This window comes from Saccopteryx bilineata, chromosome 5 (assembly GCF_036850765.1).
Source record: "Saccopteryx bilineata isolate mSacBil1 chromosome 5, mSacBil1_pri_phased_curated, whole genome shotgun sequence".
Lineage (NCBI taxonomy): Eukaryota > Metazoa > Chordata > Mammalia > Chiroptera > Emballonuridae > Saccopteryx > Saccopteryx bilineata.
Genome location: NC_089494.1, coordinates 247,989,533 through 248,015,346, shown reverse-complemented (window position 1 = coordinate 248,015,346; position 25,814 = coordinate 247,989,533). Strand labels below are relative to the sequence as shown.

The 25,814-nt window shown below is 38.4% G+C and overlaps 1 protein-coding gene across 3 annotated transcripts in view; it reads left to right on the top strand.

Annotated features, from left to right (window-relative positions):
- Positions 1 to 23,473, top strand: part of TBC1D19 (TBC1 domain family member 19) — a 132,639-nt gene extending 109,166 nt beyond the window's left edge. For all 3 annotated transcript variants that reach the window (XM_066280451.1, XM_066280450.1, XM_066280449.1), the window contains 6 exons: positions 5,276 to 5,308; positions 7,493 to 7,602; positions 10,164 to 10,255; positions 16,181 to 16,296; positions 21,989 to 22,059; positions 23,067 to 23,473. In XM_066280451.1, coding sequence (XP_066136548.1) covers positions 5,276 to 5,308; positions 7,493 to 7,602; positions 10,164 to 10,255; positions 16,181 to 16,296; positions 21,989 to 22,059; positions 23,067 to 23,141 — 497 coding nt within the window. In that variant the 3' untranslated portion in view covers positions 23,142 to 23,473. The remainder of the gene's footprint in view (positions 1 to 5,275; positions 5,309 to 7,492; positions 7,603 to 10,163; positions 10,256 to 16,180; positions 16,297 to 21,988; positions 22,060 to 23,066) is intronic.
- Positions 23,474 to 25,814: the final 2,341 nt, after the last annotated feature.

The following is a 25,814-nucleotide window of genomic DNA, read 5'->3' as shown; positions in this document are numbered from 1 at the left end:
TTGCTGAGAGTTTTGATCATAAAAGGGTGCTGGATTTTATCAAATGCATTTTCTGCATCTATTGAAATTATCATATGGTTTTTCTCCTTCTTTTTGTTTATGTGATGAATCACATTGATTGATTTATGAATATTGTACCAGCCTTGCCTCCCCAGAATAAATCCCACTTGATCATGGTATATGATTTTTTCCATATATTGTTGCATCCGGTTTGCTAATATTTTGTTGAGGATTTTAGCATCTATATTCATCAGAGATATTGGCCTATAATTTTTTTTGTGTTGTCTTTGCCTGGTTTTGGAGTCAGAATTATGCTCGCCTCATAAAAGGAGCTTGGAAGTCTTTCTTTCTCTTGAATTTTTTGAAATAGTTTGAGGATAGGAGTTAGTTCTTCTTTGAATATTTGGTAGAATTCAGTTGTGAAGCCATCAGGCCCAGGACTTTCTTTTATGGGAGTTTTTTGATAACTGTTTCAATCTCATTTGGTGTAATCGGTCTGTTTAGGTTTTCTGATTCTTCCAGATTGATTTTTGGAAGATTGTATGTTTCAGGGAATTTGTCCATTTCATCTAGGTTGTCTAGTTTTTTGGCATACAGTTCTTCATAGTATTTTCTTACAATATTTTGTATTTCTGTTGTGTCAGTTGTTATTTCTCCACTCTCATTTCTAATTTTATTTATTTGAGTCCTCTCTCTCTTTTTCTTGGTGAGTCTAGTTAAAGGTTCATCGATCTTGTTTACCTTTTCAAAAAACCAGCTCCTAGTTTCATTGATCCTCTGTATTGTTTCTTTAGCCTCTATGTCATTTATTATTTCTGCTCTGATCTTTATTATTTCCTTCCTTCTACTACATTTGGGCTTTACTTTCTGTTCTTTTTCTAGTTCTTTTAGATGCAGGGTTAAGTTGTTTATTTGAGCTTTTTCTAGCTTCTTAAAGTGTGCCTGTAGTGCTATGAACTTCCCTCTCAGTACTGCTTTTGCTGTGTCCCATAAATTTTTAGTTGTTGTATGCTCATTGTCGTTCGTTTCTAGGAATTTTTTTATTTCTTCTTTGATCTCATTTTTAATCCATTCATTATTTAACAACCTGCTATTTAGTTTCCATGTGTTTGAGAATTTTTGAGCTTTTCTGTTGTGGTTCATTTCTAGTTTCATGCCGTTGTGATCGGAGAAAGTGCTTGATATGATTTCAATCTTCTTATATTTGTGGAGAGCACTTTTGTGCCCTAACATGTGGTCTATCCTAGAGAATGTACCATGAGCACTTGAAAAGAATGTATATTCTGCTGCTTTACTGTGAAAGGTTCTGAGGATATCTATTAAATCGAGTTGATCTAGTGTGTCCAATAAGTCTGCTATTTCTTTGTTAATTTTCTTTCTTGAGGATCTATCTAGTGATGTTAGTGGGGTATTGAAATCCCCTACTCTTATAGGTATTGCTGTTGATCTCGCCCTTAAAATCCATCAAAGTCTGCTTTATATATTTAGGTGCTCCTATATTAGGTGCATAGATATTGATAATAGTTATATCTTCCTGTTGGATTACTCCCTTTATCATTATGTAGTGGCCTTCTTTATCTCTTACTATATTCTTTGTTTTAAAGTCCAATTTGTCTGATATAAGTATTGCTACCCCAGCTTTTTTTTAATTTCCATTTGCATGAAATGTTTTTTTCATCCTTTACCTTCAATCTATGTGTATCTTTTGTTCTAAGGTATGTCTCTTGTAGACAGCATATGTACGGATCCTGTTTTCTTATCCACGCAGCTACCCTATGTCTTTTGATTGGATCATTTAATCCATTTACATTTATGGTTATTATAGATATGTAGTTGTTTATTGCCATTTTCTTCTTTAAAGGTGTATTCCTTTTTTGCTATATTATTTTACCACTTTGATCTGTTTACAACAGACCCCTTAACATTTCCTGCAGCATTGGTTTGGTTGTAATGAATTTCTTGAGTTGTTTTTTGTCTGGGAAGCTTTTTATTTCTCCTTCAATTTTAAACGATAGCCTTGCTGGATAAAGTAGTCTTGGTTGTAGGTTCTTGTTCTGCATTACTTTGAATATTTTTTGCCATTCCCTTCTGGCCTCAAGTGTTTCTGTTGAGAAGTCGGATGTCATCCTTATGGGGGCTCCTTTGTAGGTGATAGCTTTTTTTCTCTTGCAGCTTTTAATATTTTCTCTTTATCGCTTAGCTTTGGTATTTTAATTATGATGTGTCTTGGTGTAGGTTTCTTTGGGTTTCTCTTTAATGGAGTCCTCTGTGCTTCTTGAACTTGTGAGAGTTTTTCCTGCATTAATTTAGGGAAGTTTTCAGCTATGATATGATTGAAGAAAGTCTCTATCCCTTGTTCTTTTTCTTCTTCAGGAACCCCTATAATGCGGATGTTATTTCTCTTTATGTTGTCACAGAGCTCTCTAAGAGTTTCCTCAGACTTTTTGAGTCTCTTCTTTTTTCTTCTCTGCTTTCATGCCTTCATTCCAGTTGTCCTCCAACTTGCTGATTCGATCCTCAGCTCTATCCATCCTGTTTTTAATTCCTTCCATTGTGGTCTTTATTTCTGATATTGTATTTGTCATCTCCGACTGACTCTTTTTTATACTTGCTATTTCTTTATTTAGGTGTTCATAATGACCATCCATTGTTGTTCTAAGATCCCTAAGCATCCTTACAATCATTATTTTGAACTCCGCATCTGGAAGTTTGATTATTTCCATATCACTCAGTTCATCTCTTGAAGGTATCTCTTGTGGTTTCATTTGGATTGCACTTTTTTGTCTTCTCATTGTGTTTGGGTGTTTTATTTGCAGAGTTGGTTGAGTCTAAGCTTGGTGTTGTCTGCCTCCAGTTTTCAGTTGTGTTATTTCTAGGTCTTCTTGGGTTGGCATCAGCTATTATTTGTAATCCACTTCCGGATTTGGGCAGCTTTGAAGTCTTGATTTGTTTGTTTTCTTAACAGGTGATAGTCTTGTTTACTGATCTCAGCAGGGGGCTTCCTTGAAAGTGTATCCAGGAATGTGATGGGAGTAACCTGAGACTTTGAAGGCCTCTTCAGCCAACTAATCTCTCTGGGGGCAGGGTGTTTTCTCAGCTTCAGTTGGGGGAGGTGTATCTCAGATCTCCATGCAGACCTGAGTTACTGCCCCTCCTCCCCACTTCTTGTTTTCAGGTGTGTCTTGTTGCACTGATGGAGCTGGAGAGATGTCTGGAGATCTCTGATCTGGAAGCAGTTCAGTACTGTTTTGTGGAAGGTTCAGTCCCTCCCCCAGCTATGGCCGCCTCCAGCATGGATGAGTCAGCTTTTTTAGTTCGTTTCCTGCGTTCCTTAGCCCCTCACAGTCTGTCCCTCTCCCTGTCCTTTCCACTTGGGAGATAAGCTGGTCTTTTCAACACACCTCACTCCCTGGTCATCAGGCAAGTGGCTGTGAGCAGTATTTTCTGCTCTTTTCCCTTGGGTGAGATCCCCTCTGGGCTCTCAGCCTCCCCCTCCCCTCCGTTCCTGTAAGCAGAGGAGATTCAGGCGCTCCCTACCAGGTTTGTTGTGGCTTCTTTGCTCCTTGGTTTTTGAGAGCTGTTCTTGTAGTCCAGAGTTGGTTTTTCATGCTGATTTTTTCTAAATTGATTTGTATTCCAGTTTAGTGATGAGAGCTGGGCATCTGTGTGTCCACCTACTCTGCTGCCATCTTCCCCTCTGGCCTCTCCAGGGCCATAGTAGGTGCTCCTTCCAGCTGGGCTTTCATCTCATGGAGACTGCGGATTGCAACTCCAGCCCATTTCTCCTCATCCTCCAAAGAGGAACTGAAAACACCAGCTCCCGTTGCCGGTCTCGAGCCCCGGGCTCGCTGGATGTGTTTTAAATGGAGACAGAACAATAGTTTATTATAACTTACTCTAGATCAGTGGTCCCCAGCCTTTTTGGGCCACGGACCGGTTTAATGTCAGAAAATATTTTCATGGACTGGCCTTTACGGTGGGATGGATAAATGTATTATGTGACCAAGACAAGCGTCAAGAGTGAGTCTTGGATGATATAACAGAGGGAATCTGGTCATTTTTTAAAAATAAAACATAGTTCAGACTTAAATATAAATAAAATGTAAATAATATAAGTTATTTATTCTTTCTCTGCAGAATGGTACCAAATGGCCCATGGACCAGTACCAGTCCACGGCCCGGGGGTTGGGGACCACTGCTCTAGATGACCTCTGGAGTCCCTGCCTCTGAATATGTCAAACAAATAAAGCATTTCCATGCTGTTTTTCAAAAAAGTAAACTCAGCTTTCTTCTGGAATGTGTTTGCAATCTGATTTGGTACAGTGATAGATATGTAGTGGTGTGTGTATTACAGTACTTCTGTTTCAAACCTAAGCTGTACAAGTTCTAATTTTTCACTTATAATGTGACAAGATGTTTAGCACACCAAGTTAAGGCTCCGAGTGTTTCTTTGAAGTGGACATGTAATCTGCCTGTGTATAATTCTTGCCAAAGACTACACTGAATTTGTACCATATTCCTACCAATACTTCTTGTAAACCCCATGCTAGGATATAATTTTTACAGAGGAATGCATCTGTAAAAGAGGTGCCTGGACATGCTCACTTATCTTTAAACAGACTGGATTAAAATGTACAGGATGAATTTGTTTCAGAAAAGACATAATCTATTGACTATCTGAAACCATTATAATTAGTTCTTGAACTTAGTTCTGTAGCACCTGAAACCTATATAATTTTGTTAACCAGTGTCAGCGCAATATATTAAATGAAAAAAAAAACAGTTCTGTGAACTACCTTGTTCTTTTTTGCCCTGTTTTTGTAATACATATTCACAGTTGTATTTTTAAAAACATTTTTATTTATTCATTTTAGAGAGGAGAGAGGGAGAGAGAGAGACAGAGAAGTGGGGAGGAGCAGGAAGCATCAACTCCCATAGGTGCCTTGACCGGGCGAGCCCAGGGCGACCTCAGCCTTCCAGGTCAACATTTCTTTCCCCTGTGCCAGCACAAGTCAGACCAAAGCTGAATTCTGTAACATCACCAGAAAATTAATTGAATATATTGTATATTGCAAACCTCTAGTGCGCTTTTTAGAAGGTATTAAAAAGCATATCTTTTTGTTCTTTACCATCATCTAAATCTCTCTGACATTCATGAGCAAACTTGAAACAAAAACAGGGAAACTTTCTATTTTCAGTTTTAATCCTCTAAAGTTTACCTAACAGTTCAGTGGGCATTCTAACTGAAAAGAAATACTTTTTTTATTTCTTTTAGGTGTAATACCTTTTCATGGATTTTCAATGTACGGTAAGTTGGGTTTGAAAATACTGTTTTACTTATACTTTAGAAAATTAAACATGAAGACCACACTTTATAGCACAACACCCATACACTTAAGTTATTGTGGTGATTTTTAAACATTGAGTTTAATATTTGTTTATATGCCCAATGAAAAAAAGTCCTGATCGCTCAGATGGTGAGTGCTTGACAAACTAGAATTAAAACACACTGTGTAGATGGGTCCGTGGTTTACCATTTCTCATCCAATGGGAACTAGAAATATACATTAGTATTTGGTTCTATTGGTATAAAATGAAGTTGCTTAAATTCCTGAAATTTAGTTCTCATCAGTCATTTGTAAAATGAATAGGTCAGAAAGAATGTGAAGGGGGACACCAAACAGAGTTTGAGTTCGAGTTCTCCCAGGCTGCTGACACGCACGGCATCCTCGCTCAGGGGCACGTGGACAGCACGTGTGTGGGCTGAAGCCCTGACTGCCCCCAAATGTGCCACCGTGCCTGGGGATTATTCTGAGCTGAGGGCAGCTGAAACCTGTGGGCACAAGAGAAACTTCTACCTCTCCCTTGAAGAATGTGAATGGGCACCTTGCTCATATTAAGAGTTATTACCAGAAATAAATTTTTATGAGCTCTCTGTAAGTTAGGGAAAATCCCTACAGGGGTGGGCAAAAGTAGGTTAATAATAATAAATAATACAATACTTAACAAATAACAATACAAGAATAAACTCTGGCTTGTGTACTCACAGCTACAGACCTGTTTTGCGCACCCTGGTGTTTACTGAACATGTGCTCTTACTGCCTGGGCACTCCCCTCTCCCGTCTCTCCTCTCCCTTCTCCTCTCTCCCCTCTCCCCTCCCCCCTCCCCCCTCTCCCCTCTGAGGCCTCAGAGCTCTGTCCCACTCCTTAGCTCCGATGTCCTGGCTTCTTCCTTGTACCTGTCTGTCTGACTCTCATGTGTGGGGGGTTCCTGTATGTAGAAAATTTCCTTCCATTTTCTCCTGCTAATCTGTCTCATGCTCGTTTTATTATTAGACCAGACAAAAGAACCTTTTTAGGGTAGAGGAGAATTCTTTCTCCCAAACAGCAGCTTTCTGGCCTCACGTGTCATTGAATGAGGACTGCAAGAAGCTTGACAAAGATTTTCAGAGGAAGAAGGCTTCACCTTAATACCACTTGCTCTTTTAAACATTCGTACATCACATATGAATGTGGTGAAGGTTGTCCTCACTATTGCTAACCCTAACCATTAGGTTAAGCAGAAATACATTAATGCTTTACTTTTGTAAAAAAAGAGTCAGCAATAAATGAATACTTTTCTTTGTGAAAAGGCCCTCAGTGTCCAACATCAGATAATCACGGTGAGTGACATAACATAAGAATTCTAAGCTAGCATACCGAGGAAGGGGTGCAGAGGCTGTGGGAACTTGGCGTTGTGCTGGCCTCGCAGTGTGGCTGAGGATACTGGCAGTCTGGAGAAACCATGAGTTAAAGGCCCTCGCCATTGTTATCTTTTATAAATAGGCGAGGAACTTAAAATAGAAAACCTAAAAAAGGTTAAGAACAAAAATTTTTCTCTCTAATAATAAAAATGCCAGCCCTTTCATCCTATTTTAATAATTTCACCTGCAGGAATTTTTGAAGTAAATAGTGTTTAAAAGGTATATACTAAAAAAAAAAAAAAAAAAAAAAAAAAAAGATATATACTTGAATGATTTGGAGGACAGTTAATGATTTCAGAAGATTTAAATCTTCGAACAAAATACAGCTACTCCTGCCTGTTACAATGCTGGTCATTTAAATAGTCTAAGTTTGATACACACAAAGAGGAAATTTCACCAAGGAAATAGATGATGCAGAGTGTCTGAAACTGTCACTATTTTAGAAAGTATGTGAAGCATCCATAAAAGCTTTAGCAGTGACCACGTATCAAGAACCAATAGACTAGAATAATCATAAACCATCCCCAGAACTCTAGTTAGTCCTTTACTTCAGTTGTAGTCACTGTATTCCTTTCAAATTATACTACTGATGTCTTTTACAAATCGATTAAAAACTTTTCTCTAATTTAAACTTATCTGTGAGTGAATATTACTATAAAGTATGGACTTACTCATTCATGGTTCATGCCCTTATTTTTTAAATTGTAGTAGTCCTGCAATGTTATCAATGAACCTTTTCTTTTTTCCAGTTGCACCACTTTGTTTTCTATACCACGAACCTTCCAAACTGTATCAGATATTTCGTGAGATGTATGTGCGTTTTTTCTTCAGACTTCATTCCATCTCTTCTCATCCTTCTGTAAGTTCATAAAAAAGTGGATCAAATCAAGCTCTAATGTGTTTTATTCCTATGAAAAACTGTCTTACTCAATTAAACTATAAATTAACAAATTTTAATTTGTGATGTCACCAATACTTTGCTACAGAATCAATGAAAGAGAAAAAGAAATTGATATTTAAATTTAAATATTTTGGTAATAATTAGAGGGGAGATGTCCCGTATCAATTGCATTTAAGTAATTTTTTTAGATGTTAAAAGAGAAACAATAGAAATTTCTGTATTATTCTCTTGGGCAAAAATGCCTCCCTTCCTCGAATGCTGACTCCCTCACCTGTGCAGTGAGGTTAACAATGTGTTTCTGTAGTGCTGAGGAGAAGCCCACAGAGCATGTGCTAGCACTTGGCTCATGGCAGGTGTCCAATGAATGGCTGCTGTTTTTATTGTTGCTGTTATGATTACCATCATCATGATCTCTTCTTTGTTATGAAAATCAAATAAGTACTTATCGGGGTTTTTTTTTTTTTTCAATTTCATGTTTAGCTAGTCATCAGTTATCACACAAGTATTTTCTTTGTGTTTATTCAATAGGTAGTTCCCTTGGCCTCAATATGAAAGTCAAGGAGAAGCATACTGGGAGTTGAACATTCTGATCTGTTTTATTTTGTCTGCTCCTTTATCTTTATCGTATCCTTTCCCCTCCCGTGAGCTCTAGTAAAGCAGTGTGTATTTTGGTTCAGTTATACTTTCCCACCTTGGGCCTGCTTTGGCATACCTGTGAGTAACCTGACTGGCTCTCCAGAAGTGACGTTCAGTTGGAATCTGTCGGGTCCACCAGACTTCCGCAGAGGAGATTGTCACTGCTGCTAAGCTAAATATCTTCCCTGTGTTCCCCCGTGAGCTGTGTCTTCCTAGCCCCCCTTCCGCCGCCTCCAGTGTGGCTCTCTCACAGTGTGAGGGAAGCTGGCCAATGACAGAGCTCAAGATGTCACAGAGGAGCAGATGAAACACTGCCAGTTTTCCGGGTTCCCTCTCTGTGAGACAGCTTGATTTAGTGCTTTTCTTACATTAATGTTTAATCTAGACTAATCAGACATATACTAATAATTCTCTTTCCTAATACCTCATTCTTGGTGTCAGATTTCTTACACTCATAATCTATACCAGGGGTCCCCAAACTTTTTACACAGGGGGCCAGTTCACTGTCCCTCAGACCGTTGGAGGGCCAGACTATAAAAAAAACTATGAACAAATCCCTATGCACACTGCACAGATCTTATTTTAAAGTAAAAAAATAAAACGGGAACAAATACAATATTTAAAATAAAAAACAAGTAAATTTAAATCAAGAAACTGACCAGTATTTCAATGGGAACTATGGGCCTGCTTTTGGCTAATGAGATGGTCAATGTGCTCCTCTCACTGACCACCAATGAAAGAGGTGCCCCTTCTAGAAGTGCAGCGGGGGCCGGATAAATGGCCTCAGGGGGCCGCATGTGGCCCGCGGGCCGAAGTTTGGGGACCCCTGATCTATACCATTTTATGTTTAAAGGAAAAAATTTTTTACCTGGCTGCTCAGGACACACACGGTGTTTTCCCTGTGCAGAGCACTGAAGCTTGACCGAGCGATGCTGGACGCTCCCCTATCTCCACACTGACCCTGAGGTGTCCTTTTCCAGCTCATTGACCGGGCCAGCGTCCTCTGCCCTTTCTTTACTCAGGGAATAAAGAAGCACAGGCGGCCATCTCCTTTTCTGGCTGGCTGCCACACTCAACTATTTGGAACCGTTACAACCTTTTCCTTTAGAAATTCACAAAGAGGATTAAAACTTCCTTACCAAAATCAACCCCGAGGAATGCTGAGCCACAAGAAAGACTTTATTCAGAGTTGTCAAGTAATAAATGCACTTGAAAAACCATCTGCTTAAATCCAGTACTTCCTGTACTCCACAACTAATGCCCTTTAAAAAGTAGATTTCAGTTAAAAAAAAATTATCTTTGTACAAAATAATCAAAATTCTTGTTTGCTAACTTTCTGATGCAGATTTCAAGCAGTCAGCCATCAGTCCTTCCCTGTGGATGGATTTCAAAGAAAGTAAGAAAAAGGCAGGAAATTCTTTCCTTGATGGATGAGGCTGCCGGCAGGCAGGGCACATGGGGGCAGTGAAGGGTGTGGCCGAACACAGGAGGAGTACCTGGAAACTGGACTGCATCCAGAAAAAACTAATTTTGCTGGGTCTCAGTGATAAGGCATGGCTTCCAAAGTAGCAGCTTTTCTATAAAATGATGTTTTCTTTGGACTCTCTGAATATTACATACCAAGTTATGTGGGGAGCCCATTGTACTACAAAGGAGCTTCCACTGACTCTCTGTATCCATAACGAGGGATGAAATGAATCTTTAAACACAATGTTGGAGATCATTAGTGTATTTCCTGTTTTTGACTCTTAAACAGTATAAAAAATACATTGAAAAAATATGTTAATAATTGTTTTCTCATTTCCATTTGAATAATTTATCATGGGAGTTCATTTTTAAATACTAAAATATGTATTTCTCTTGTGATTTATTATTGTATGCAGGGCATTGTGTCACTCTGTTTGCTGTTTGAAACTCTTCTTCAAACTTATCTCCCCCAACTCTTTTATCATCTACGAGAAATTGGGGCTCAACCGTGAGTATTTTTTCTCTCCTAATTGAAGAATAGATAGTTTGACATTAGAAGGCTCTCTTTCATCATTGTAAATTACTTGCAAAGATGCAGTAATTGTTCGGAGAAATTAAACTAACAATTTCCCCAATAAAACAGTCATCGGGTAGTAAATTGCAGCTGCATTGTGCCAAAAATTCTTGGAAGGATTATTTGCTAGGATTTTTGTGCCTGGTATAAGAATCACCAAAATGAACTAATTTCTATTCATAATGAAAGGTATTGGGCAAAACTGAAGCAAAGGTCTGTGGAAACAAATACTACCTGAGAAATGTGATAATACTAAGTCAGTTTAGGCTGAGTTGATCAGATAGAAGTTTGGGAAAGCTACGAAAGTTAAAGTTTGCTGTCTTGTTAACAGACACTAAATCAGTTACCTATCAGTGGTTGTATGCTGTGATTTTGCTTCCAAAAGTTTGACTATACATATTGCTCAGTATGAGTTATCGGTGAATATGCAGGGTACCTCTGGACTTAAATTTTATTGGTTCCCTTCTCTCTTTTTAAAATACTCTTTGAAATGCTATTGATTGATTGATTTTAGAGAGAGAGAGAGAGAAACATTGATTTGTTGTTCCACTTATTTATCCATTCATTAGTTGATTCTTGTACGTGCGGGCTGGGGATCAACCCCACAAGCTTGGTGTATCTCCATGATGCTGTAACCAACTGAGCTAGCAGCCTGGGCTCTTCTTTGTTTTTAAATAACAATGTCTAAGGCAACAGAGTTTCCAAATGATTTACTAGTGTTTTGTTACTATCTGTTCTGTGCAACCATTTCCCCCTGTTGGGAATGGCATATTTGAAAGGAGGCTTAACTACCTAAGGCCAGAAAGGAGTTAATGAGAAGTAGAACAGTGTGGTATTTTTCTTTTCCATGCGTGGATCCACAGCAGATGGATGGATGAGTGGGTGGCTTTGAGAGACAGGCCCAAATTCAAATTCTATCTCTACTAAATTGTATAATCCTGGTAAAGTTATTTAATTTATCTAAGGCTCAATTTCCTTCTTTTAATCAATATAATTTCTTCATTTTTAAAATCAAGAAAATCCCTATTTCGTGGAGTTGTTTCAAGATTGATCAGATAAATGGATAGATATAGATAGAGAAATAAATAGGCAGATATATAATATATAGATTTATATATGCCTATAATATGTAGATTTTTCTGTCTCTCTATATATTATTTTATAAAGCACCATTCAGTTTCAGACATCTTAGATCTTAGAACTGCCATTTATAAAATGACACCACATATCATATATTGTTAATGATTGAGACTGTAAAACAAGAATGTGGAAGAAATATTTTATACTGAATATAACTAGACTTTACTAGGATGAAGACAGTTTATTTCTAGAAAGTAAAACTGATATTTTTTTCTAGCCCATATAAACATGTTAATTTGTAAAAATAACAAATTTATTTCAATGACTTTTGATAAACGTAAATTCTTATGTAGGAGGAAGTATGAAAATTCAATTGTCAAGCTAGAAATCAAATTTTAAAAGGCTTTCATGAGAAATTAAAACCAATACTGTTAGAAGGTTTTTAATTCAGAATTTAATTTCTTTAATAGATATAGAACTATTTAAGTTATTTCTTCTTGAGTGAGCTATGGTACTTTGTTCATTTTATCTAAGTTATTTGTAGATATAAAGTTATTTATAACACTCTCTAATTATTCTTAAATAGCTTTTTAATATCTATAGACTCAGAGTGATTTCATTTCTCTCATTCCTGAGATTGATATTTATGTCTTCTGTCTCTTTTTTCTTTATTATTCTGGCTAGAGGTTTATTAATTTTATTCTTTTTTGAAAGAGCAAGCTTTTGGTTTTCTTGATTTTCTCTGTTGTCTGTTTTAAATTTTATAGCATAAGTTCGTATATTTATTATTTCCTTCCTCATGTTTACTTTAGGTTTATTTTATTCTTGTCTTTCTGCTTGTTCAAGGTAAAAATTAAATCAATGGATTGAGACCTTTTTTCTTTTCTAATGATGTTATTAATTGCCCTCAGAGCACTGCTTTACCTCTGCCCAACAAATTTTTGATATGTTTTGTTTTCCTTGTCATTTAATTCAAGTTTCTTAATTTCTCTTGTAAATTTCTCTTTGTCTATGGGCTAGATGGAGCATGTTGTTTGATTTCCAGATATTTGTAAAAATCTGTTATCTTTCTGTTCTTGATTTCTATTTTAATTCTGTTGTAATTAGACAACATGCATTATGAGATTTTAATTCTTCTGGATTTTGAGGTTTAATATATGATCCAGAATATGATCTATCTTGGTGACTGTTCCATGTGCAAGAATTTATATTCGGTTACATTCGGTTGGGCAGAAGGTTCTATAAATGGCATTGAAGTCAAGTTTGTTGATATGTTTAAGCCTTTACACACTTAACAATTTTCTGTTCACTTTTTCTGTTGATTAAGAAATGATAGTCTCCAATTATAATAGTGAATATGTATGTTTCTTTCTTTACTGCTATGTGAACATTTACTTCATGTATTTGAAGCTCTGTTTTTAGAAGAATTGATACTTTTATCAACATATGTTTTTATTCCTGGTATCAAATCCATTATGTCCAATATAGCCATTCCAGCTTTCTTTTGATTTCAATGTGCATAATGTATTCTTTTCTATTCTTTAACTTTTAATATATTTTCATTTTTTTATTTTTCATGTGGCTTTTTTGTCAAAAATGTATTTGGGTCATTCAGTGTGATAGTTTGTCTTTTAATTGGTGTGCATATTCTGTTTATGTTTAATGTAATTAATATAATTGTACTAAAGTAATATTAATTGATATTATCTACTATTTGCTAGGTATATTTTATTTGTTTTATGTGCTCTTTATTCCTTTTTTCCTCTTTTCCTGCCTACTTTTAAATTATTTTTATTCCATTTATTTCCACTATTGGATTATTGTTTATACCTTTTTTAAAACATCCTTTTCATAGGTACCTTTCTTAGTTCAGGCTGCTATAAAAAATTACCACAAATTTCATGGCTTATAAACAACAGAATTTTACTTGACACAGTTTTGGAGACTTGGAGTCCAGATTAGGATGATAATATGGTCCAGTGTTCTAGGTTGCAGACTGCTGTCTCAGTGTACCCTGCAGAGTGAACAGCAGAGAGGAGAGAGAAGCTTTCTTGTGACTCTTAAGAAGACACTAATCCTAATCGTGAGAACTTTACCCTCATAACTTTATCTAACCTTAATTACCTCCTTTTTCTAATACCATCACAATGGGGGGTAAAATTTTAACATATAACTTATTGTGTGGGGGAATACAAACATTCAGTTCATAAGAGTGCCCTGAGGTTTATAATAAACATCTTTAGTTAATCACATTCCACCTTCAAGTAAATTATAGTCCTGGATGGCTTAACTAGCAAGTTCTACCAAACATTTTAGGAATAAATATTATTAATCTTTGTTTTCTCTGGCTGCTATTAAGATCTTTGCCTTTAGCTCTCAGAAGTTTGATTATGATGTATCTGGGCATGGATTGCTTTGGCTTTATCTTGTTTGGGTTTTGCTGAGCTTCTTAAATCTGTAGTCTTTTGCCAAATTTAGAAGTTGTCAACCATTATCTGTCAAAAAAATATATATATATATATTATTTTATTTATTTATTTATTTATTTATTTATTTATTTATTTCCCCCACTCATTCTCCTTTTCTTCTGGGATTGTAGTGACTGGAATGTTAAAACTTTTGGTCTTGGCCCTGGCCAGTTGGCTCAGCGGTAGAGCGTCGGCCTGGCATGCGGGGGACCCGGGTTCGATTCCCGGCCAAGGCACATAGGAGAGGTGCCCATTTGCTTCTCCACTCCCACCCCCTCCTTCCTCTCTGTCTCTCTCTGCCCCTCCCGCAGCCAAGGCTCCATTGGAGCAAAGATGGCCCGGGCGCTGGGGATGGCTCCTTGGCCTCTGCCCCAGGCGCTAGAGTGGCTCTGGTCACGGCAGAGCGACGCCCCGGATGGGCAGAGCATCACCCCCTGGTTGGCGTGCTGGGTGGATCCCGGTCGGGCGCATGCGGGAGTCTGTCTGACTGTCTCTCCCCGTTTCCAGCTTCAGAAAAAAATACAAAAACAACAACAACAAAAAAAAAACTTTTGGTCTTATGCCACAGGTTCCAGAAGCTTTGTTCATTTTATTTTCAATACTTCTCACTCTTTGGTTCAGATCAGATTCTTTCTATTGATTGATATTCAAATTCACTGGCTCTTTCCTCAGTCATTTTTATTTGCTATTGTATTCATCTAGTGAGGAGTTGTTTTTGTTGTCATTGTATTTTTCAGTTCTAAAGTTTCCCTTGGTTCTTAACAAAACTCATAGAACTAAGCGTTAATAAGGGTAAATTCTACTATACAAGAATTACACCTCACTATTTCTAAGAAACTGATTCTGTGCTACAATGGGGAGAGCACAATGTATGGTACTATTGTTCTAATAAGATGCGATGAGAGAGCCGGTAAACTGAAGTTGAAGAATTTAGACTTAAAAATCAAATGAATTTAAAAATTTAAATAGCCAGTGGTCAAAAGTATCTTTGGCATCTCATAAAAGATACTTTAAAATCAACCAAAACACTTAATTTGTCAATATTATTTTGTACTTTGTATTTTCTACTAGAACAACAGTTATATCTCTCATATTTAGGAGTTTCTGAAACTGTGAAGTCTTTTTTAACCGTAAGAGCATTAATATGACACCAGTGAAGGCAGTTTCTGGGCCCCTTTCTCTTCCCTTGAGAAAAAAGCACAGATATTTACCTACGTAATATTATAACAATTCTAGCAAAGAGTTTGGCTAGTAACCTCAGGGGCAGAAAAATTACGTTTAGATGCTAACAGGGAGTATAGAAATGTAAGGAACTAGTTTATCTCTTAAGACATCAAAGACAAAGAGTTTATTTCCTGATTCCAGAGATAAATTGTTATTATAACATAACCTACTTGTAAATAGTGGGATCTCATACCTCTTGGGTTTTGATGTGGTATGGGCAGAACAAAATGGAATTTAATTGCATTTTCTGGCTGATCTTTCAGGGTTCTGATAATCTCCTCCTCTTTAAATGAAGGGTTTGGCCTCACCTATGGTAGTATAGTGGATAGGGCATTGACCTGGAGCACTGAGGTCACCAGTTCAAAACCCCAGGCTTGCCTGGTCAAGGCACATACAAGAAGCAACTATGAATTGATGCCTCCTGCTCTTTCCTAACCCCAGCCCCAGCCTTTCTCTCTCTTTCTCCTCTAAAATCAATAAACAAAATCTTAAAATAAATAAATAAATAAAACAAGAAAATGAAGGGCTTGAAGTTAGAAATCTATTTCTAAGTTCCCTTATAACTTTAAAACTATTTTTCTTAGTCTTCAAATGCTCCTTTCACTCATTCTTTGTAGCCATTTGACTGAAATGTAGGAATATAATTTACTGGATAGGAAAAATATACAGCTATTATGCAGTCTTTCAAGTATATTGGGGGAAAAATTCTAATGATCATGGCTTGCCTAAAACCGTTAAGACTAGACAGTCACTTCATTTATAGCTAATTAGTAGGTACCTTAAAACACAGAAGGGAGAAGTGAGTCTTCTAAGCCTGAACCATAACACAAAGGAGGGCCAAGCAAATAGAAATCCTCCTCTCAATACTTTTAGACCAGTGATTTGAGGACTCATGGCTTCTCACCATTGCTCTTTTGCAGCTTTTAAGAGAGTCCTTGAGTTATATTGAATAAATTCCCAGGTGACTTATAAGACTCAATTAGCAATAGAACTGGTTAGGCTCTTTCAACCTCTTTTAAGATATTGCCTTTTTGAAAGAAAAAAGAAACCACTGCTAAAATTTATCTTCTTTTTCCTTTGCTTACAGACTTCGCATATCATTTAAATGGATGGTTCGAGCTTTCTCTGGATACTTAGCTACAGATCAACTCCTGCTTTTGTGGGATAGAATCCTAGGATACAACTCTCTGGAAATTCTTGCTGGTAAGAGTAAGTGCTTGTTTTTAAAACAGATGCTGTTTCTATAGTAAAGCCTTTTCCTTCCCTACATTCATCATCTGTAATTGGAGTTTAAGTCTATGGTTACCCGTCATTGTGAATTCATGAGCATTTAGTAGGTTTATTGGCCTTAGAAGATAAGTACTGACGTTCTGTGATCTAGATACTTCTGTGTGACTGCCCAACATGATCTATTCCTACTCTTTCTTTTTGGCTCCCAGTTAAGTCCACTTCTTTGCTGCCCCCACGTTTAGTCCAGCCAGGGCTGCCCCTCTCTCAGCACCAGGGAGGTGTGTGCAGCAGGGTGGAGGTACCCATCGTACCCTGGCCTCCTCTGACGATCTCAGTGTTTGTTCTGGGCCCCTTCTCGACTCCCTGAAATCCAGACTCACACTGAGCCTCTGTACGTATTTGAAATCTTCGCTCTTCTGGACTTCAGTTTATACTGAATTCAAAACCTTTTCCTTTTGTTAATGGTCTCTGACTCTTGCCCTGGTGGCTGAATTTCTTCTTTTAGATATTTTCTTAAACCAAAAACAGATCAGGCCCTGGCCGGTTGGCTCAGTGGTAGAGCGTCGGCCTGGCGTGCAGGGGTCCCAGGTTCAATTCCCGGCCAGGGCACACAGGAGAAGCGCCCATCTGCTTCTCCACCCCTCCCCCCTCCTTCCTCTCTGTCTCTCTCTTTTCCCCTCCTGCAGCGAGGCTCCATTGGAGCAAAGATAGCCCGGGCGCTGGGGATGGCTCCTTGGCCTCTGCCCCAGGCTCTAGAGTGGCTCTGGTCTCGACAGAGCGATGCCCCGGAGGGGCAGAGCATCGCCCCCTGGTGGGCAGAGCGTTGCCCCTGGTGGGTGTGCCGGGTGGATCCCAGTCGGGTGCATGCAGGAGTCTGTCTGACTGTCTCTCCCCGTTTCCAGCTTCAGAAAAAAAAAAAAAAAAAAAAAAAGATCATGTTCTTTCCAGGAAACCACAGCTTCCCCTCTTATTTAATAACTAAGCAGTTCTTACAGCAGATATCACACAAGGCAACAGTATGATAACACAGAGCACAGATTTCTTATTGATTATATTACTTTGCTTCTCTTGTACAAAGGAGGCTCAGTTTTTTATCCTTGGGATCATCAGAAAATTCAAATAAATAATGTTTTTTTAACAATGGATGGAAAGCAGCAAAGTTTGCAGTATACTGGATCCAACCTTCTTCAGTTGTATTGAATAAATTATTGAATAAATATGTTTTGAATAAATTTATTTATTCATAAAAAGTATTATTTTATTTTAATGGGGTAACATTAATCAATCAGGGTACATAGGTTCAGAGAAAACATCTCCAGGTTATTTTGACATTTGATTATGTTGCATACTCATCACCCAAAGTCATATAGTCTTCTGTCACCTTCCATCTGGTTTTCTTTGTGCCCCTCCTCTCCCCCCACCCCCTTCTTTCCCCTCCCCACCCCCAGTAACCACCACATTCTTGTCCATGTCCCTGAGTTTCATTTTTATGTCCCACCTATGTATGGAATCATATAGTTCTTAGTTTTTTCTGATTTACTTATTTCACTTAGTATAATGTTATCAAGGCCCATCCATGTTGTTGTAAATGGTCCTATGTCATCATTTCTTATGGCTGAGTAGTATTCCATAGTATATCTGTACCATATCTTCTTTATCCAATCATCTATTGGAGGGCTTTTTGGTTGTTTCCATGTCTTGGCCACTGTGAACAATGCTGCAGTGAACATGGGGCTGCATGTGTCTTTACGTGCCAGTGTTTTTGAGTTTTTGGGGTATATTCCCAGTAGAGGGATTGCTGGGTCATATGGTAGTTATATTTTTAATTTTTTGAGGAACCACCATACTTTCTTCCATAATGGTTGTACTGCTTTCCATTCCCACCAACAGTGGATGAGGGTTCCTTTTTCTCCACAGCCTCTCCAACATTTGCTTTACCTGTCTTCTTGATAATAGCTAATCTAACAGGTGTGAGGTGGTATCTCATTGTAGTTTTGATTTGCATTTCTCTAATAGCTAATGAAGATGCAAAATAAAGTATTGAATCAATTATTTAACTTGTGTGAGCCTTTGTTTTTATTCCTTATATTGACAGCATTGTAAAGACACCTTTCTGGGATATAAAGAAAATAATGCTCAATTGAATAAAAACATTTTTCTTGTAGAAGGCTGTCTAGGTACCATATTAAGATATTATTGAATGATGAGAGCTCTAAAATCATTGGGCTCTAAAATCACTTAGAAAAGGAAAATTAAATTAGAGTAATAATAAAATGCCATGAAGATAAATATTGCCCCTGGTGCAATCAGAGATATTACTTACTGATGTTTTTAACAACTCCTAGTATCCTTCTAACGTAATTGTTTTTTAAAGCCCATCCAAATATGAGTTAGGAAAGAATGGTCTACCTTTATCTCTTCTGGCTGAATGACAGTGGTGTGTGTGAGCTAGAGAGAGAAGGAGGCTAGTCATCAGGTGTAACTTCTTTTACGTGTTTTTACCAGCCATCCTCGTCCACTGTTTAAACACATCAGTGCAGGATAACCCCTGTCTTACCAGGTAGCCCATTTTGTTTCTGGGTAAGACAACCTGCTACAGGGTACTCCTGTTATACTAGGGTTATCACCATGTCGTTTTCACTCTCATAAACCCTCCTTTCCCCAAACTCTTCTATTTCCCCAACTAAATAGACTTATTTTCTGCTACCCTTTCTCAGGCAACAGGATTTTAGACTTTCTACCAAATAACTGTCCTCAGGGTATGTCATAAGTTGTCAAAGTATTGTATGTAGCTTTTTGTATCATTTCAAAAGGATATTAGAGTGTGTTTCAGAAAGGGGTTCAGTATAAGAAAGCACTTTCTACTAATTAGGACTTTAAAAAAGTAGGCTTGGTTTTTTAATGATCATTGGAAGGGTTAAGAGTTTTCTATTGTGAAAGAAATGTTGAGTTAGAAGACCTTCAAGGCCTCTTCCAATTTAAATTTTCTCATTCTGTGACTTACCACTCCTCAGCAAAAAGAAGCAAAAGAAAAATAAATGGATACTGAATATCACATTTGCTCTAAGCAGGCACAATGGTATGAGCTCAATTTCTTACTTAGTAAACAAGTTACTGATGAATACGTTGAAATTCAGTCCACGCTGTTGTATCCATCGACTTTCCTTGCACGTCTTTTAAAAAATCTACAAGGAAGAATTATAGACCATCTGGAAATGGAACTAAACTAATGGGAGCTCTCCACCATGGGTTTAAGTGATGTGCCACACAGTAGATCAGTTCATGGAGGTGGGGACAACTTGGTTTTGATTATTTCAAATATTTTATTATTGTTTTGGTCTGAATATTTTTGGGTCCACCTTTTTTTGCTCAAGTGAGTTACTATCTATCATCCTTAGAAATATTTTAGTAAATATTATTGGCTTTAATTGTGAATTAGAGTCTTTTGAAAAAAAGTTTAAAGGAAAGGCGCCTTAATGTTCATGATAGAGATGCTTAAAGTTGGAGTAATGAGAATAGTTGAAATGACCAAAGGGAATATTAGCACTCATAGCTCACACAAAACCTGATTTCGGTGAAAATATCCTACAGTATGGGCCTTTTCCCCTTGACAGCCAGCCTCACTCTGTGGAGGGCTGGGTGGGCAGGGCGGAGTGGAGCCGCCAAAAGGCCCTCCTGTGATGTGACAGCAAGATAAATAACGGCAATGAGCACATGAGCATTCTGGATGCTGAGGGCAGTTAGTGAACTGCTCTTTTCCCCCTTCTTATCTACATTTGGAAAAACGATTTCCCGCCATATAACAGTCTTCCTGGTGCAGCAGAACATGGGACCATCTTGCTGGGCTTCGCCAGCTCTGTGAAATTACGCACGGTCAGGAAGCAGCCTCACACTCCTTAGCTTCTAAAGCGTCTCCGTTGTCAGATACGGTTCCAGATGTTAGGAAACTGTCAAGAAGCTGCTGGTCCACAGAAATGGTTTTCTTTGATATTGTCAACAAAGATGCTCAGTGACTTTAAAGTACTTCCCAGATCATTTGTATGCCTTATTTATTACATGAGATAATCCCATCCAAGTTAACATTTTAAATTTTGCTTTATCACTACTGTTTTTTTCCCCAGAATTTTTCTCTTTGGCGGATTTGAATGCTTTTTCTGCCAGCTGTCCAAACACCTGTGCTTCCCACACCAGGTGCCCTCTGCCTCTTTCTGGGGCAGGTAAGAGCCTGGGTCCTGACCTGTGCTCAGGCACAACCTGAGACCCAGAACCGCCACAGCATCGTCCTCAGGCCAACCCCAGAAAACTGTTCTGAGGGGCAGTAGAGAGGACAGTTCTTTGGCGAGCACGCAGACTTCCATGTCATGAATACATCTCTGCTACCAGCCTTCCGTCTCAGTAACGTCATCACGTGTGGTGAGAGGCGTGGGCCAGTGCTAGGGTGCAGTCAGTCTACTGTTTTCTCCCTGTGTGACTTGAAACATGTCACGCAAACTCACTGTGCCTCAGTTTCCACATTGCTCAAATGAGGCTTATGGTAGGCAGTATGTAATTCATAGAGTTCATATAAGAATTAACTGCTATTATCATTATTCCCACTGTAAAATGTGTGTGTATATATAGTTGTATATATTTGCCTTAGCTGTGTGGTATACTTAGGCACCAGACTTCCAAATAGTCTGGTAGGTTTCATTTCCTAACCCTCAGTGCTTGTTGGGTGGTGAGTGCATTCCCACCACTGGTCATGAGGTGGAGAGGGTCAGGGAGAAGAGCAGTCATCTCCAGGGAGACCTGTCTCCGGGCAGGGCCGCCTGCCTCTCACCTGGGCCCTTCCGTGGCTCAGTGACTCCTTCTCTCGCGGGAGTTGAGGTAGAGAGGAAGAATTGCATGTCAGCATCGCTCTTTTCTCATATGCATATGTTTAATGGGAACAAAAATTCACATGTTGTTTTCAACTCAAAGTATAATATTAACCTTTAAAATGTCTTCTAATGGTTTTTTTTTTCAAAGTTTCAACTTGTTCCTATAGCCAACATTAGTGCAGATGTCGGGTTCAGCAGCCCTATAGACATAGCCATTTATGACACTAAGAAGCTTTAATGCTCAATATAAAATACAAATACAACAATAGCATAAAGATTATTTTATTTCATTTAACTTTTTTATTATTCTATATCTTGATTTTTTATTAATTTTAATTTAAAGAAAAGGCATTATTGCCAAATTTTTATCATGCTGCCATCTCACTACATATGAAACATGATAGGATCTAAAAATCCAGTCTCCGTGTAACTTTTCAGAATCCTCTCTGTTGCATTAGTAAGAAACAACTGAACCAAAATAAACCTTAATTTATAAGCCAGTCATTAGATCTTCATGCCACTGAAAACCCGTTATAATTTAAGTTGTAAGTATGAAGGAAACAATTTATAAAATGGCTCTTTTAAGGCCACTGAATTTTCTTTCTTCCCAAAACCATGCGGTCCAGTTCTTCGGCCGCCAGGCACACTCTCCGGGGTGAAGGTCTGCGCTCCTCGACCTGCCCCGCGGCACGCCGGAGCTGTGCGCAGCGCTGGCTCCAGCTCCCGGACCGGGTTGTGGGCACAGCAGTAAATCTGTCGGGCTGACGAGGAGGCCAGCAGTTGAAATAGTGTGCATTCTTTTCCAGTCCTGGCAGCGGCTGTGTTTGCCTTCCGAGCAGTCAACCTGATGGAGGTGACATCACTGGCTGCAGCAGAAGTAAGGATCGGGTTCACTCGGACGGGATGAAAATAGCCCCTGAGAGGTGGCCAGCCTCTGGCACTTGCGTCTCAGATGCAGAAGACACACTTAAGTCGTAGCCTCAGGTTTTACCTTGGGTAAAGCCTGTAAGTTCTGAGCTAAGTAATATTAAGTCTTCAAAATTCCTTAATGACTTGAAAATAATCTTCTTGTGAGGTCATCATAAACAAGATTATTATAGAAAACCGTTATAACCATTATGGGAAACAGTATACTTAGTGATTTCAGTAGAAACTAGTGGGTCTTGTGTTGTGTTTTCTTATTAGGGTTCACATCCACATGTCATGCTCATAGAACAGAGAAAAAACTAATGGAACGTTAAAGGCATGTGTTTGGATCATAATAATGAAGATATGTGGGCCTTTTTCATTATTTTTAATTGTGAGTTAATTATTTCAAGCTGTTTTCTTTTCAGTGGTATAATTTATACCTGAAACATGGCTAAATTAAATTGTGGCTTGCCATATTATTCTGTTTATTACCTCTCATAGAAACGAAAAGTTTCATTCTTAAAATAGCTGCCTACATTTTTTGTTTAAAGGGAAGAGGATGTTTATGCATCTTGCAACTGAATAAACATTAGTTCCATCTCAAAATGATTTCCTGAAGTCAGTTACTTCTTATACTACTACAACAGAACTAGGATTCATAATGTACGTTTATTTATAGAAGCAAGTTGAAATGTTAGACCTCTTATAAACTCATGCTACCTTGTATATTTGAAGAAGGCTCAAGGCTAAAGGTCCATGCTAGCATTTTGCACATGCTCTAACATTAAGATCCTCAGAAAAGAGAAGGAAGGCTGTAGCTTTATGGCAGAGGTTTAGGACAGATCTGTAGAACTTAAAATGTGTGTTGATGCCACAGTTACATGGTAATGGTGTTTCTATTGTACCTTATTTCATAGGCTTCACTTTGCTGTTTAGAATACTGATATTAATACTTCTTTTTGTTTTTTGTTTCAGGCAGTTCTTGCTGATATTTCCACTTTAAAAGTTATGCCTCTTCTTCAAATTTTTTTGTTTGCTACTGTCACCTGATCTTCTTCAAGGTCACCGACACATCTAGTTTTTCATTAGAAACTAATCATGAACTATGCAAAGTCTGCATAAAACCAAAATTAAACTTCGTATATAAGCCAATAAAGATCATGTTCCCTCCTCAGTTAAACCTAAGTAGTTTTTTACTTTTTGAAAAAATAACTCAGCACACCAAATATTGCACTGCATGCTGCTCATTCTCAAGAGAGAAGCAACAGACTTATCTTCTGCTAAATTGAGCAATTATATATATATAATCCTGACATGTAACAAGCATGTAACAATATATGCAATAAGAATTAAAGATCCTGTAATAAACTTGAAGAGGTAATGTAGCTTCTGGGACAATTCTCTTATGTCAATTTCTAAGTTTATCTCTAGATAATGTATTGTTTGGCTTATAAACTGCTCTTCACTCAGAACCAGGGGTGGGGTAGGATGTGGGGAGGCTTGAAAAAGATAATGCTGTTAAGTAGAAATTGGAACGTACTTTGATGTTTTTAACAATGTTTCTCTCACCAGAGATCTTCTAGCTCCTTTTCCACTTCATTTCTCCACTAATGTTTTGCATTGGGGAAGGTGGAATACAATTGTGTCCATCTGACAGCATTGTATTCATTATTTTCTGAAAAAAAGTAAAAATTATGGAGCAATCTGATCGGTTCAGACTTCACAACCTTCCATCTCTTGGTTGGAAGACTTGACTCTGTTGAAGCTGTTGCCAGGTGCTGCTACTTTGCAAGTGCACAGAGAAGACACCAAGGATTCAATGGGGAATGAAAGGCCAAAACCTGATTTGCTTTTGCTGATGGTTGGTTTCATGAGTTTCAACTTCTAGGGAGGAGCAGCTGAGAGAGACTAGCAGTAGGAACTAGACATTCATTCTAGAACTGAAGATATTTATGCAAGGCATCAATCTTATATTGGTCTTTATTATAAATGAGGGTCTTATTATATATTACAGCCTAAAGGCCTGCCATTTCTGAAATATGGAATAATAGTATCTGAAAAAAAAATCCAAAAACCATTGTCTTCCAATTTTAGGCTCAAATTCAAGATACTGATCATTTTAACAAAACTCTAAATCTATAGTGATACTCTTACTGAATGCCTGGAATTGTATTAAGTTTTATTCATATTCATTCATGAGTCTTTTAGTTATAGAATATATCCATGAGGTTTTGCATAATACTGAAAGTGTGGGGGAGTTTGATATAACCAAGTCATAATTTGAAAATATTATATGCTTTTAGTCATCAGGTACTTGTTGACTTATTAAGGACTAAGTACTATAATTTATTCAGTGACTGATTCCTAATAAACCCCATTTTATTGTTTTTGCAGGTGATAGAGTGAGATCATATGCTTTGCCATTGTGTGTGCAAATGCACACCCCTCACAGGGATATTTATGCACACACCTATGACGATTACCCCCCTCCTCCCCTCACTCTGAAAAAATGAGAACAATGTTAGGAAGAGAGAGTTTTAGGCGATTATGGTTAAATTTGTACAGATATGCCCATCTTTGACCTCTTTCTTTAGGAGAATATTCATAAGCCTTTTTAAAAGCAGCAGTGGTCTAGTTGCAAAGACACTAGACTGGATAATTTTGGTTCTAGCTGTAAGTCCCTAGGGTAATTTACTTTCTCCTCTACAACTGGGGCGGGGAGCACAGGCAGCAGGAAATTATTGTATTTGCTCTATTTACTTTACAGGATTGAGTAAGACCAAATAAAATATATTTGAAAGGGACACTTTAAACTGCAAAGCACCAAGTAAATATTAAATGTTGGTAATTAATTTTGAGTGTGGCATTTTGAGGTCGAGTGGTAGAAGATAATATACGAGACCGTCCCCATGAGCATCTGTGTGACTTCAGTTGCCGATTTGAGACTGTTGCAGTAAATGAATGTATCATGGCAGAGCAGATGCTTACATTTGGAACAGGTGGTTCCAGCCACTAGATCTGGCTCTGAATCCCAAAGCCAGACCTGGAGGCTGCCACACATTTTGCTGCTGTCACAAACCCGGTCAGCCACGTGCTGCTCTTGACTGCTCGAACAGGCTGCACGGAGGGCAGCCAGGCTGCCTTGCCCACTCCAGCTCCACCGGCACCGCCCCCCGCTGCCCTGCCGCGGCCGGCTTCTCCCTCCTGTTCCCCTCTCCACCTCCTGCCATGCTGACACCCCTCCCGTCCAGGCTGCCTTGCCCACTCCAGCTCCACCGGCACCGCCCCCCGCTGCCCTGCCGCGGTCAGCTTCCTCCCTGCGTTTCGGTCTCCACCTCCTGCCATGCTGACACCCCCTCCCGTCTGCTCTGCAGGGCTCACAGCAGCTGAGTGGCCAGGGATGCTTATCTAATTCTACCTATGGCATTGGCGCTGATGGTGAAACAGACTAAGACGAATGTATGTACTTGGCTCTTCTGGATTTCATTCAGTTCACCCACTAGTGTAATATGTATAACCTTTTAGAAGAGTTTATTGAACCATCTTTTTTGATCAGAATGTTTTGGTAATACAGCGTTCTGGCTAATTGAAACTTCCAGCTTGTCTTAACTATGTGTATATAACATCCCCGTACACTCAGCAGGTACTCTCTCCTCCTACTTCAGAGGAGAAAGAGAGACCATTAGCCTTGAACTTCCTCTCAACCTTCCACTTCAAAACTTA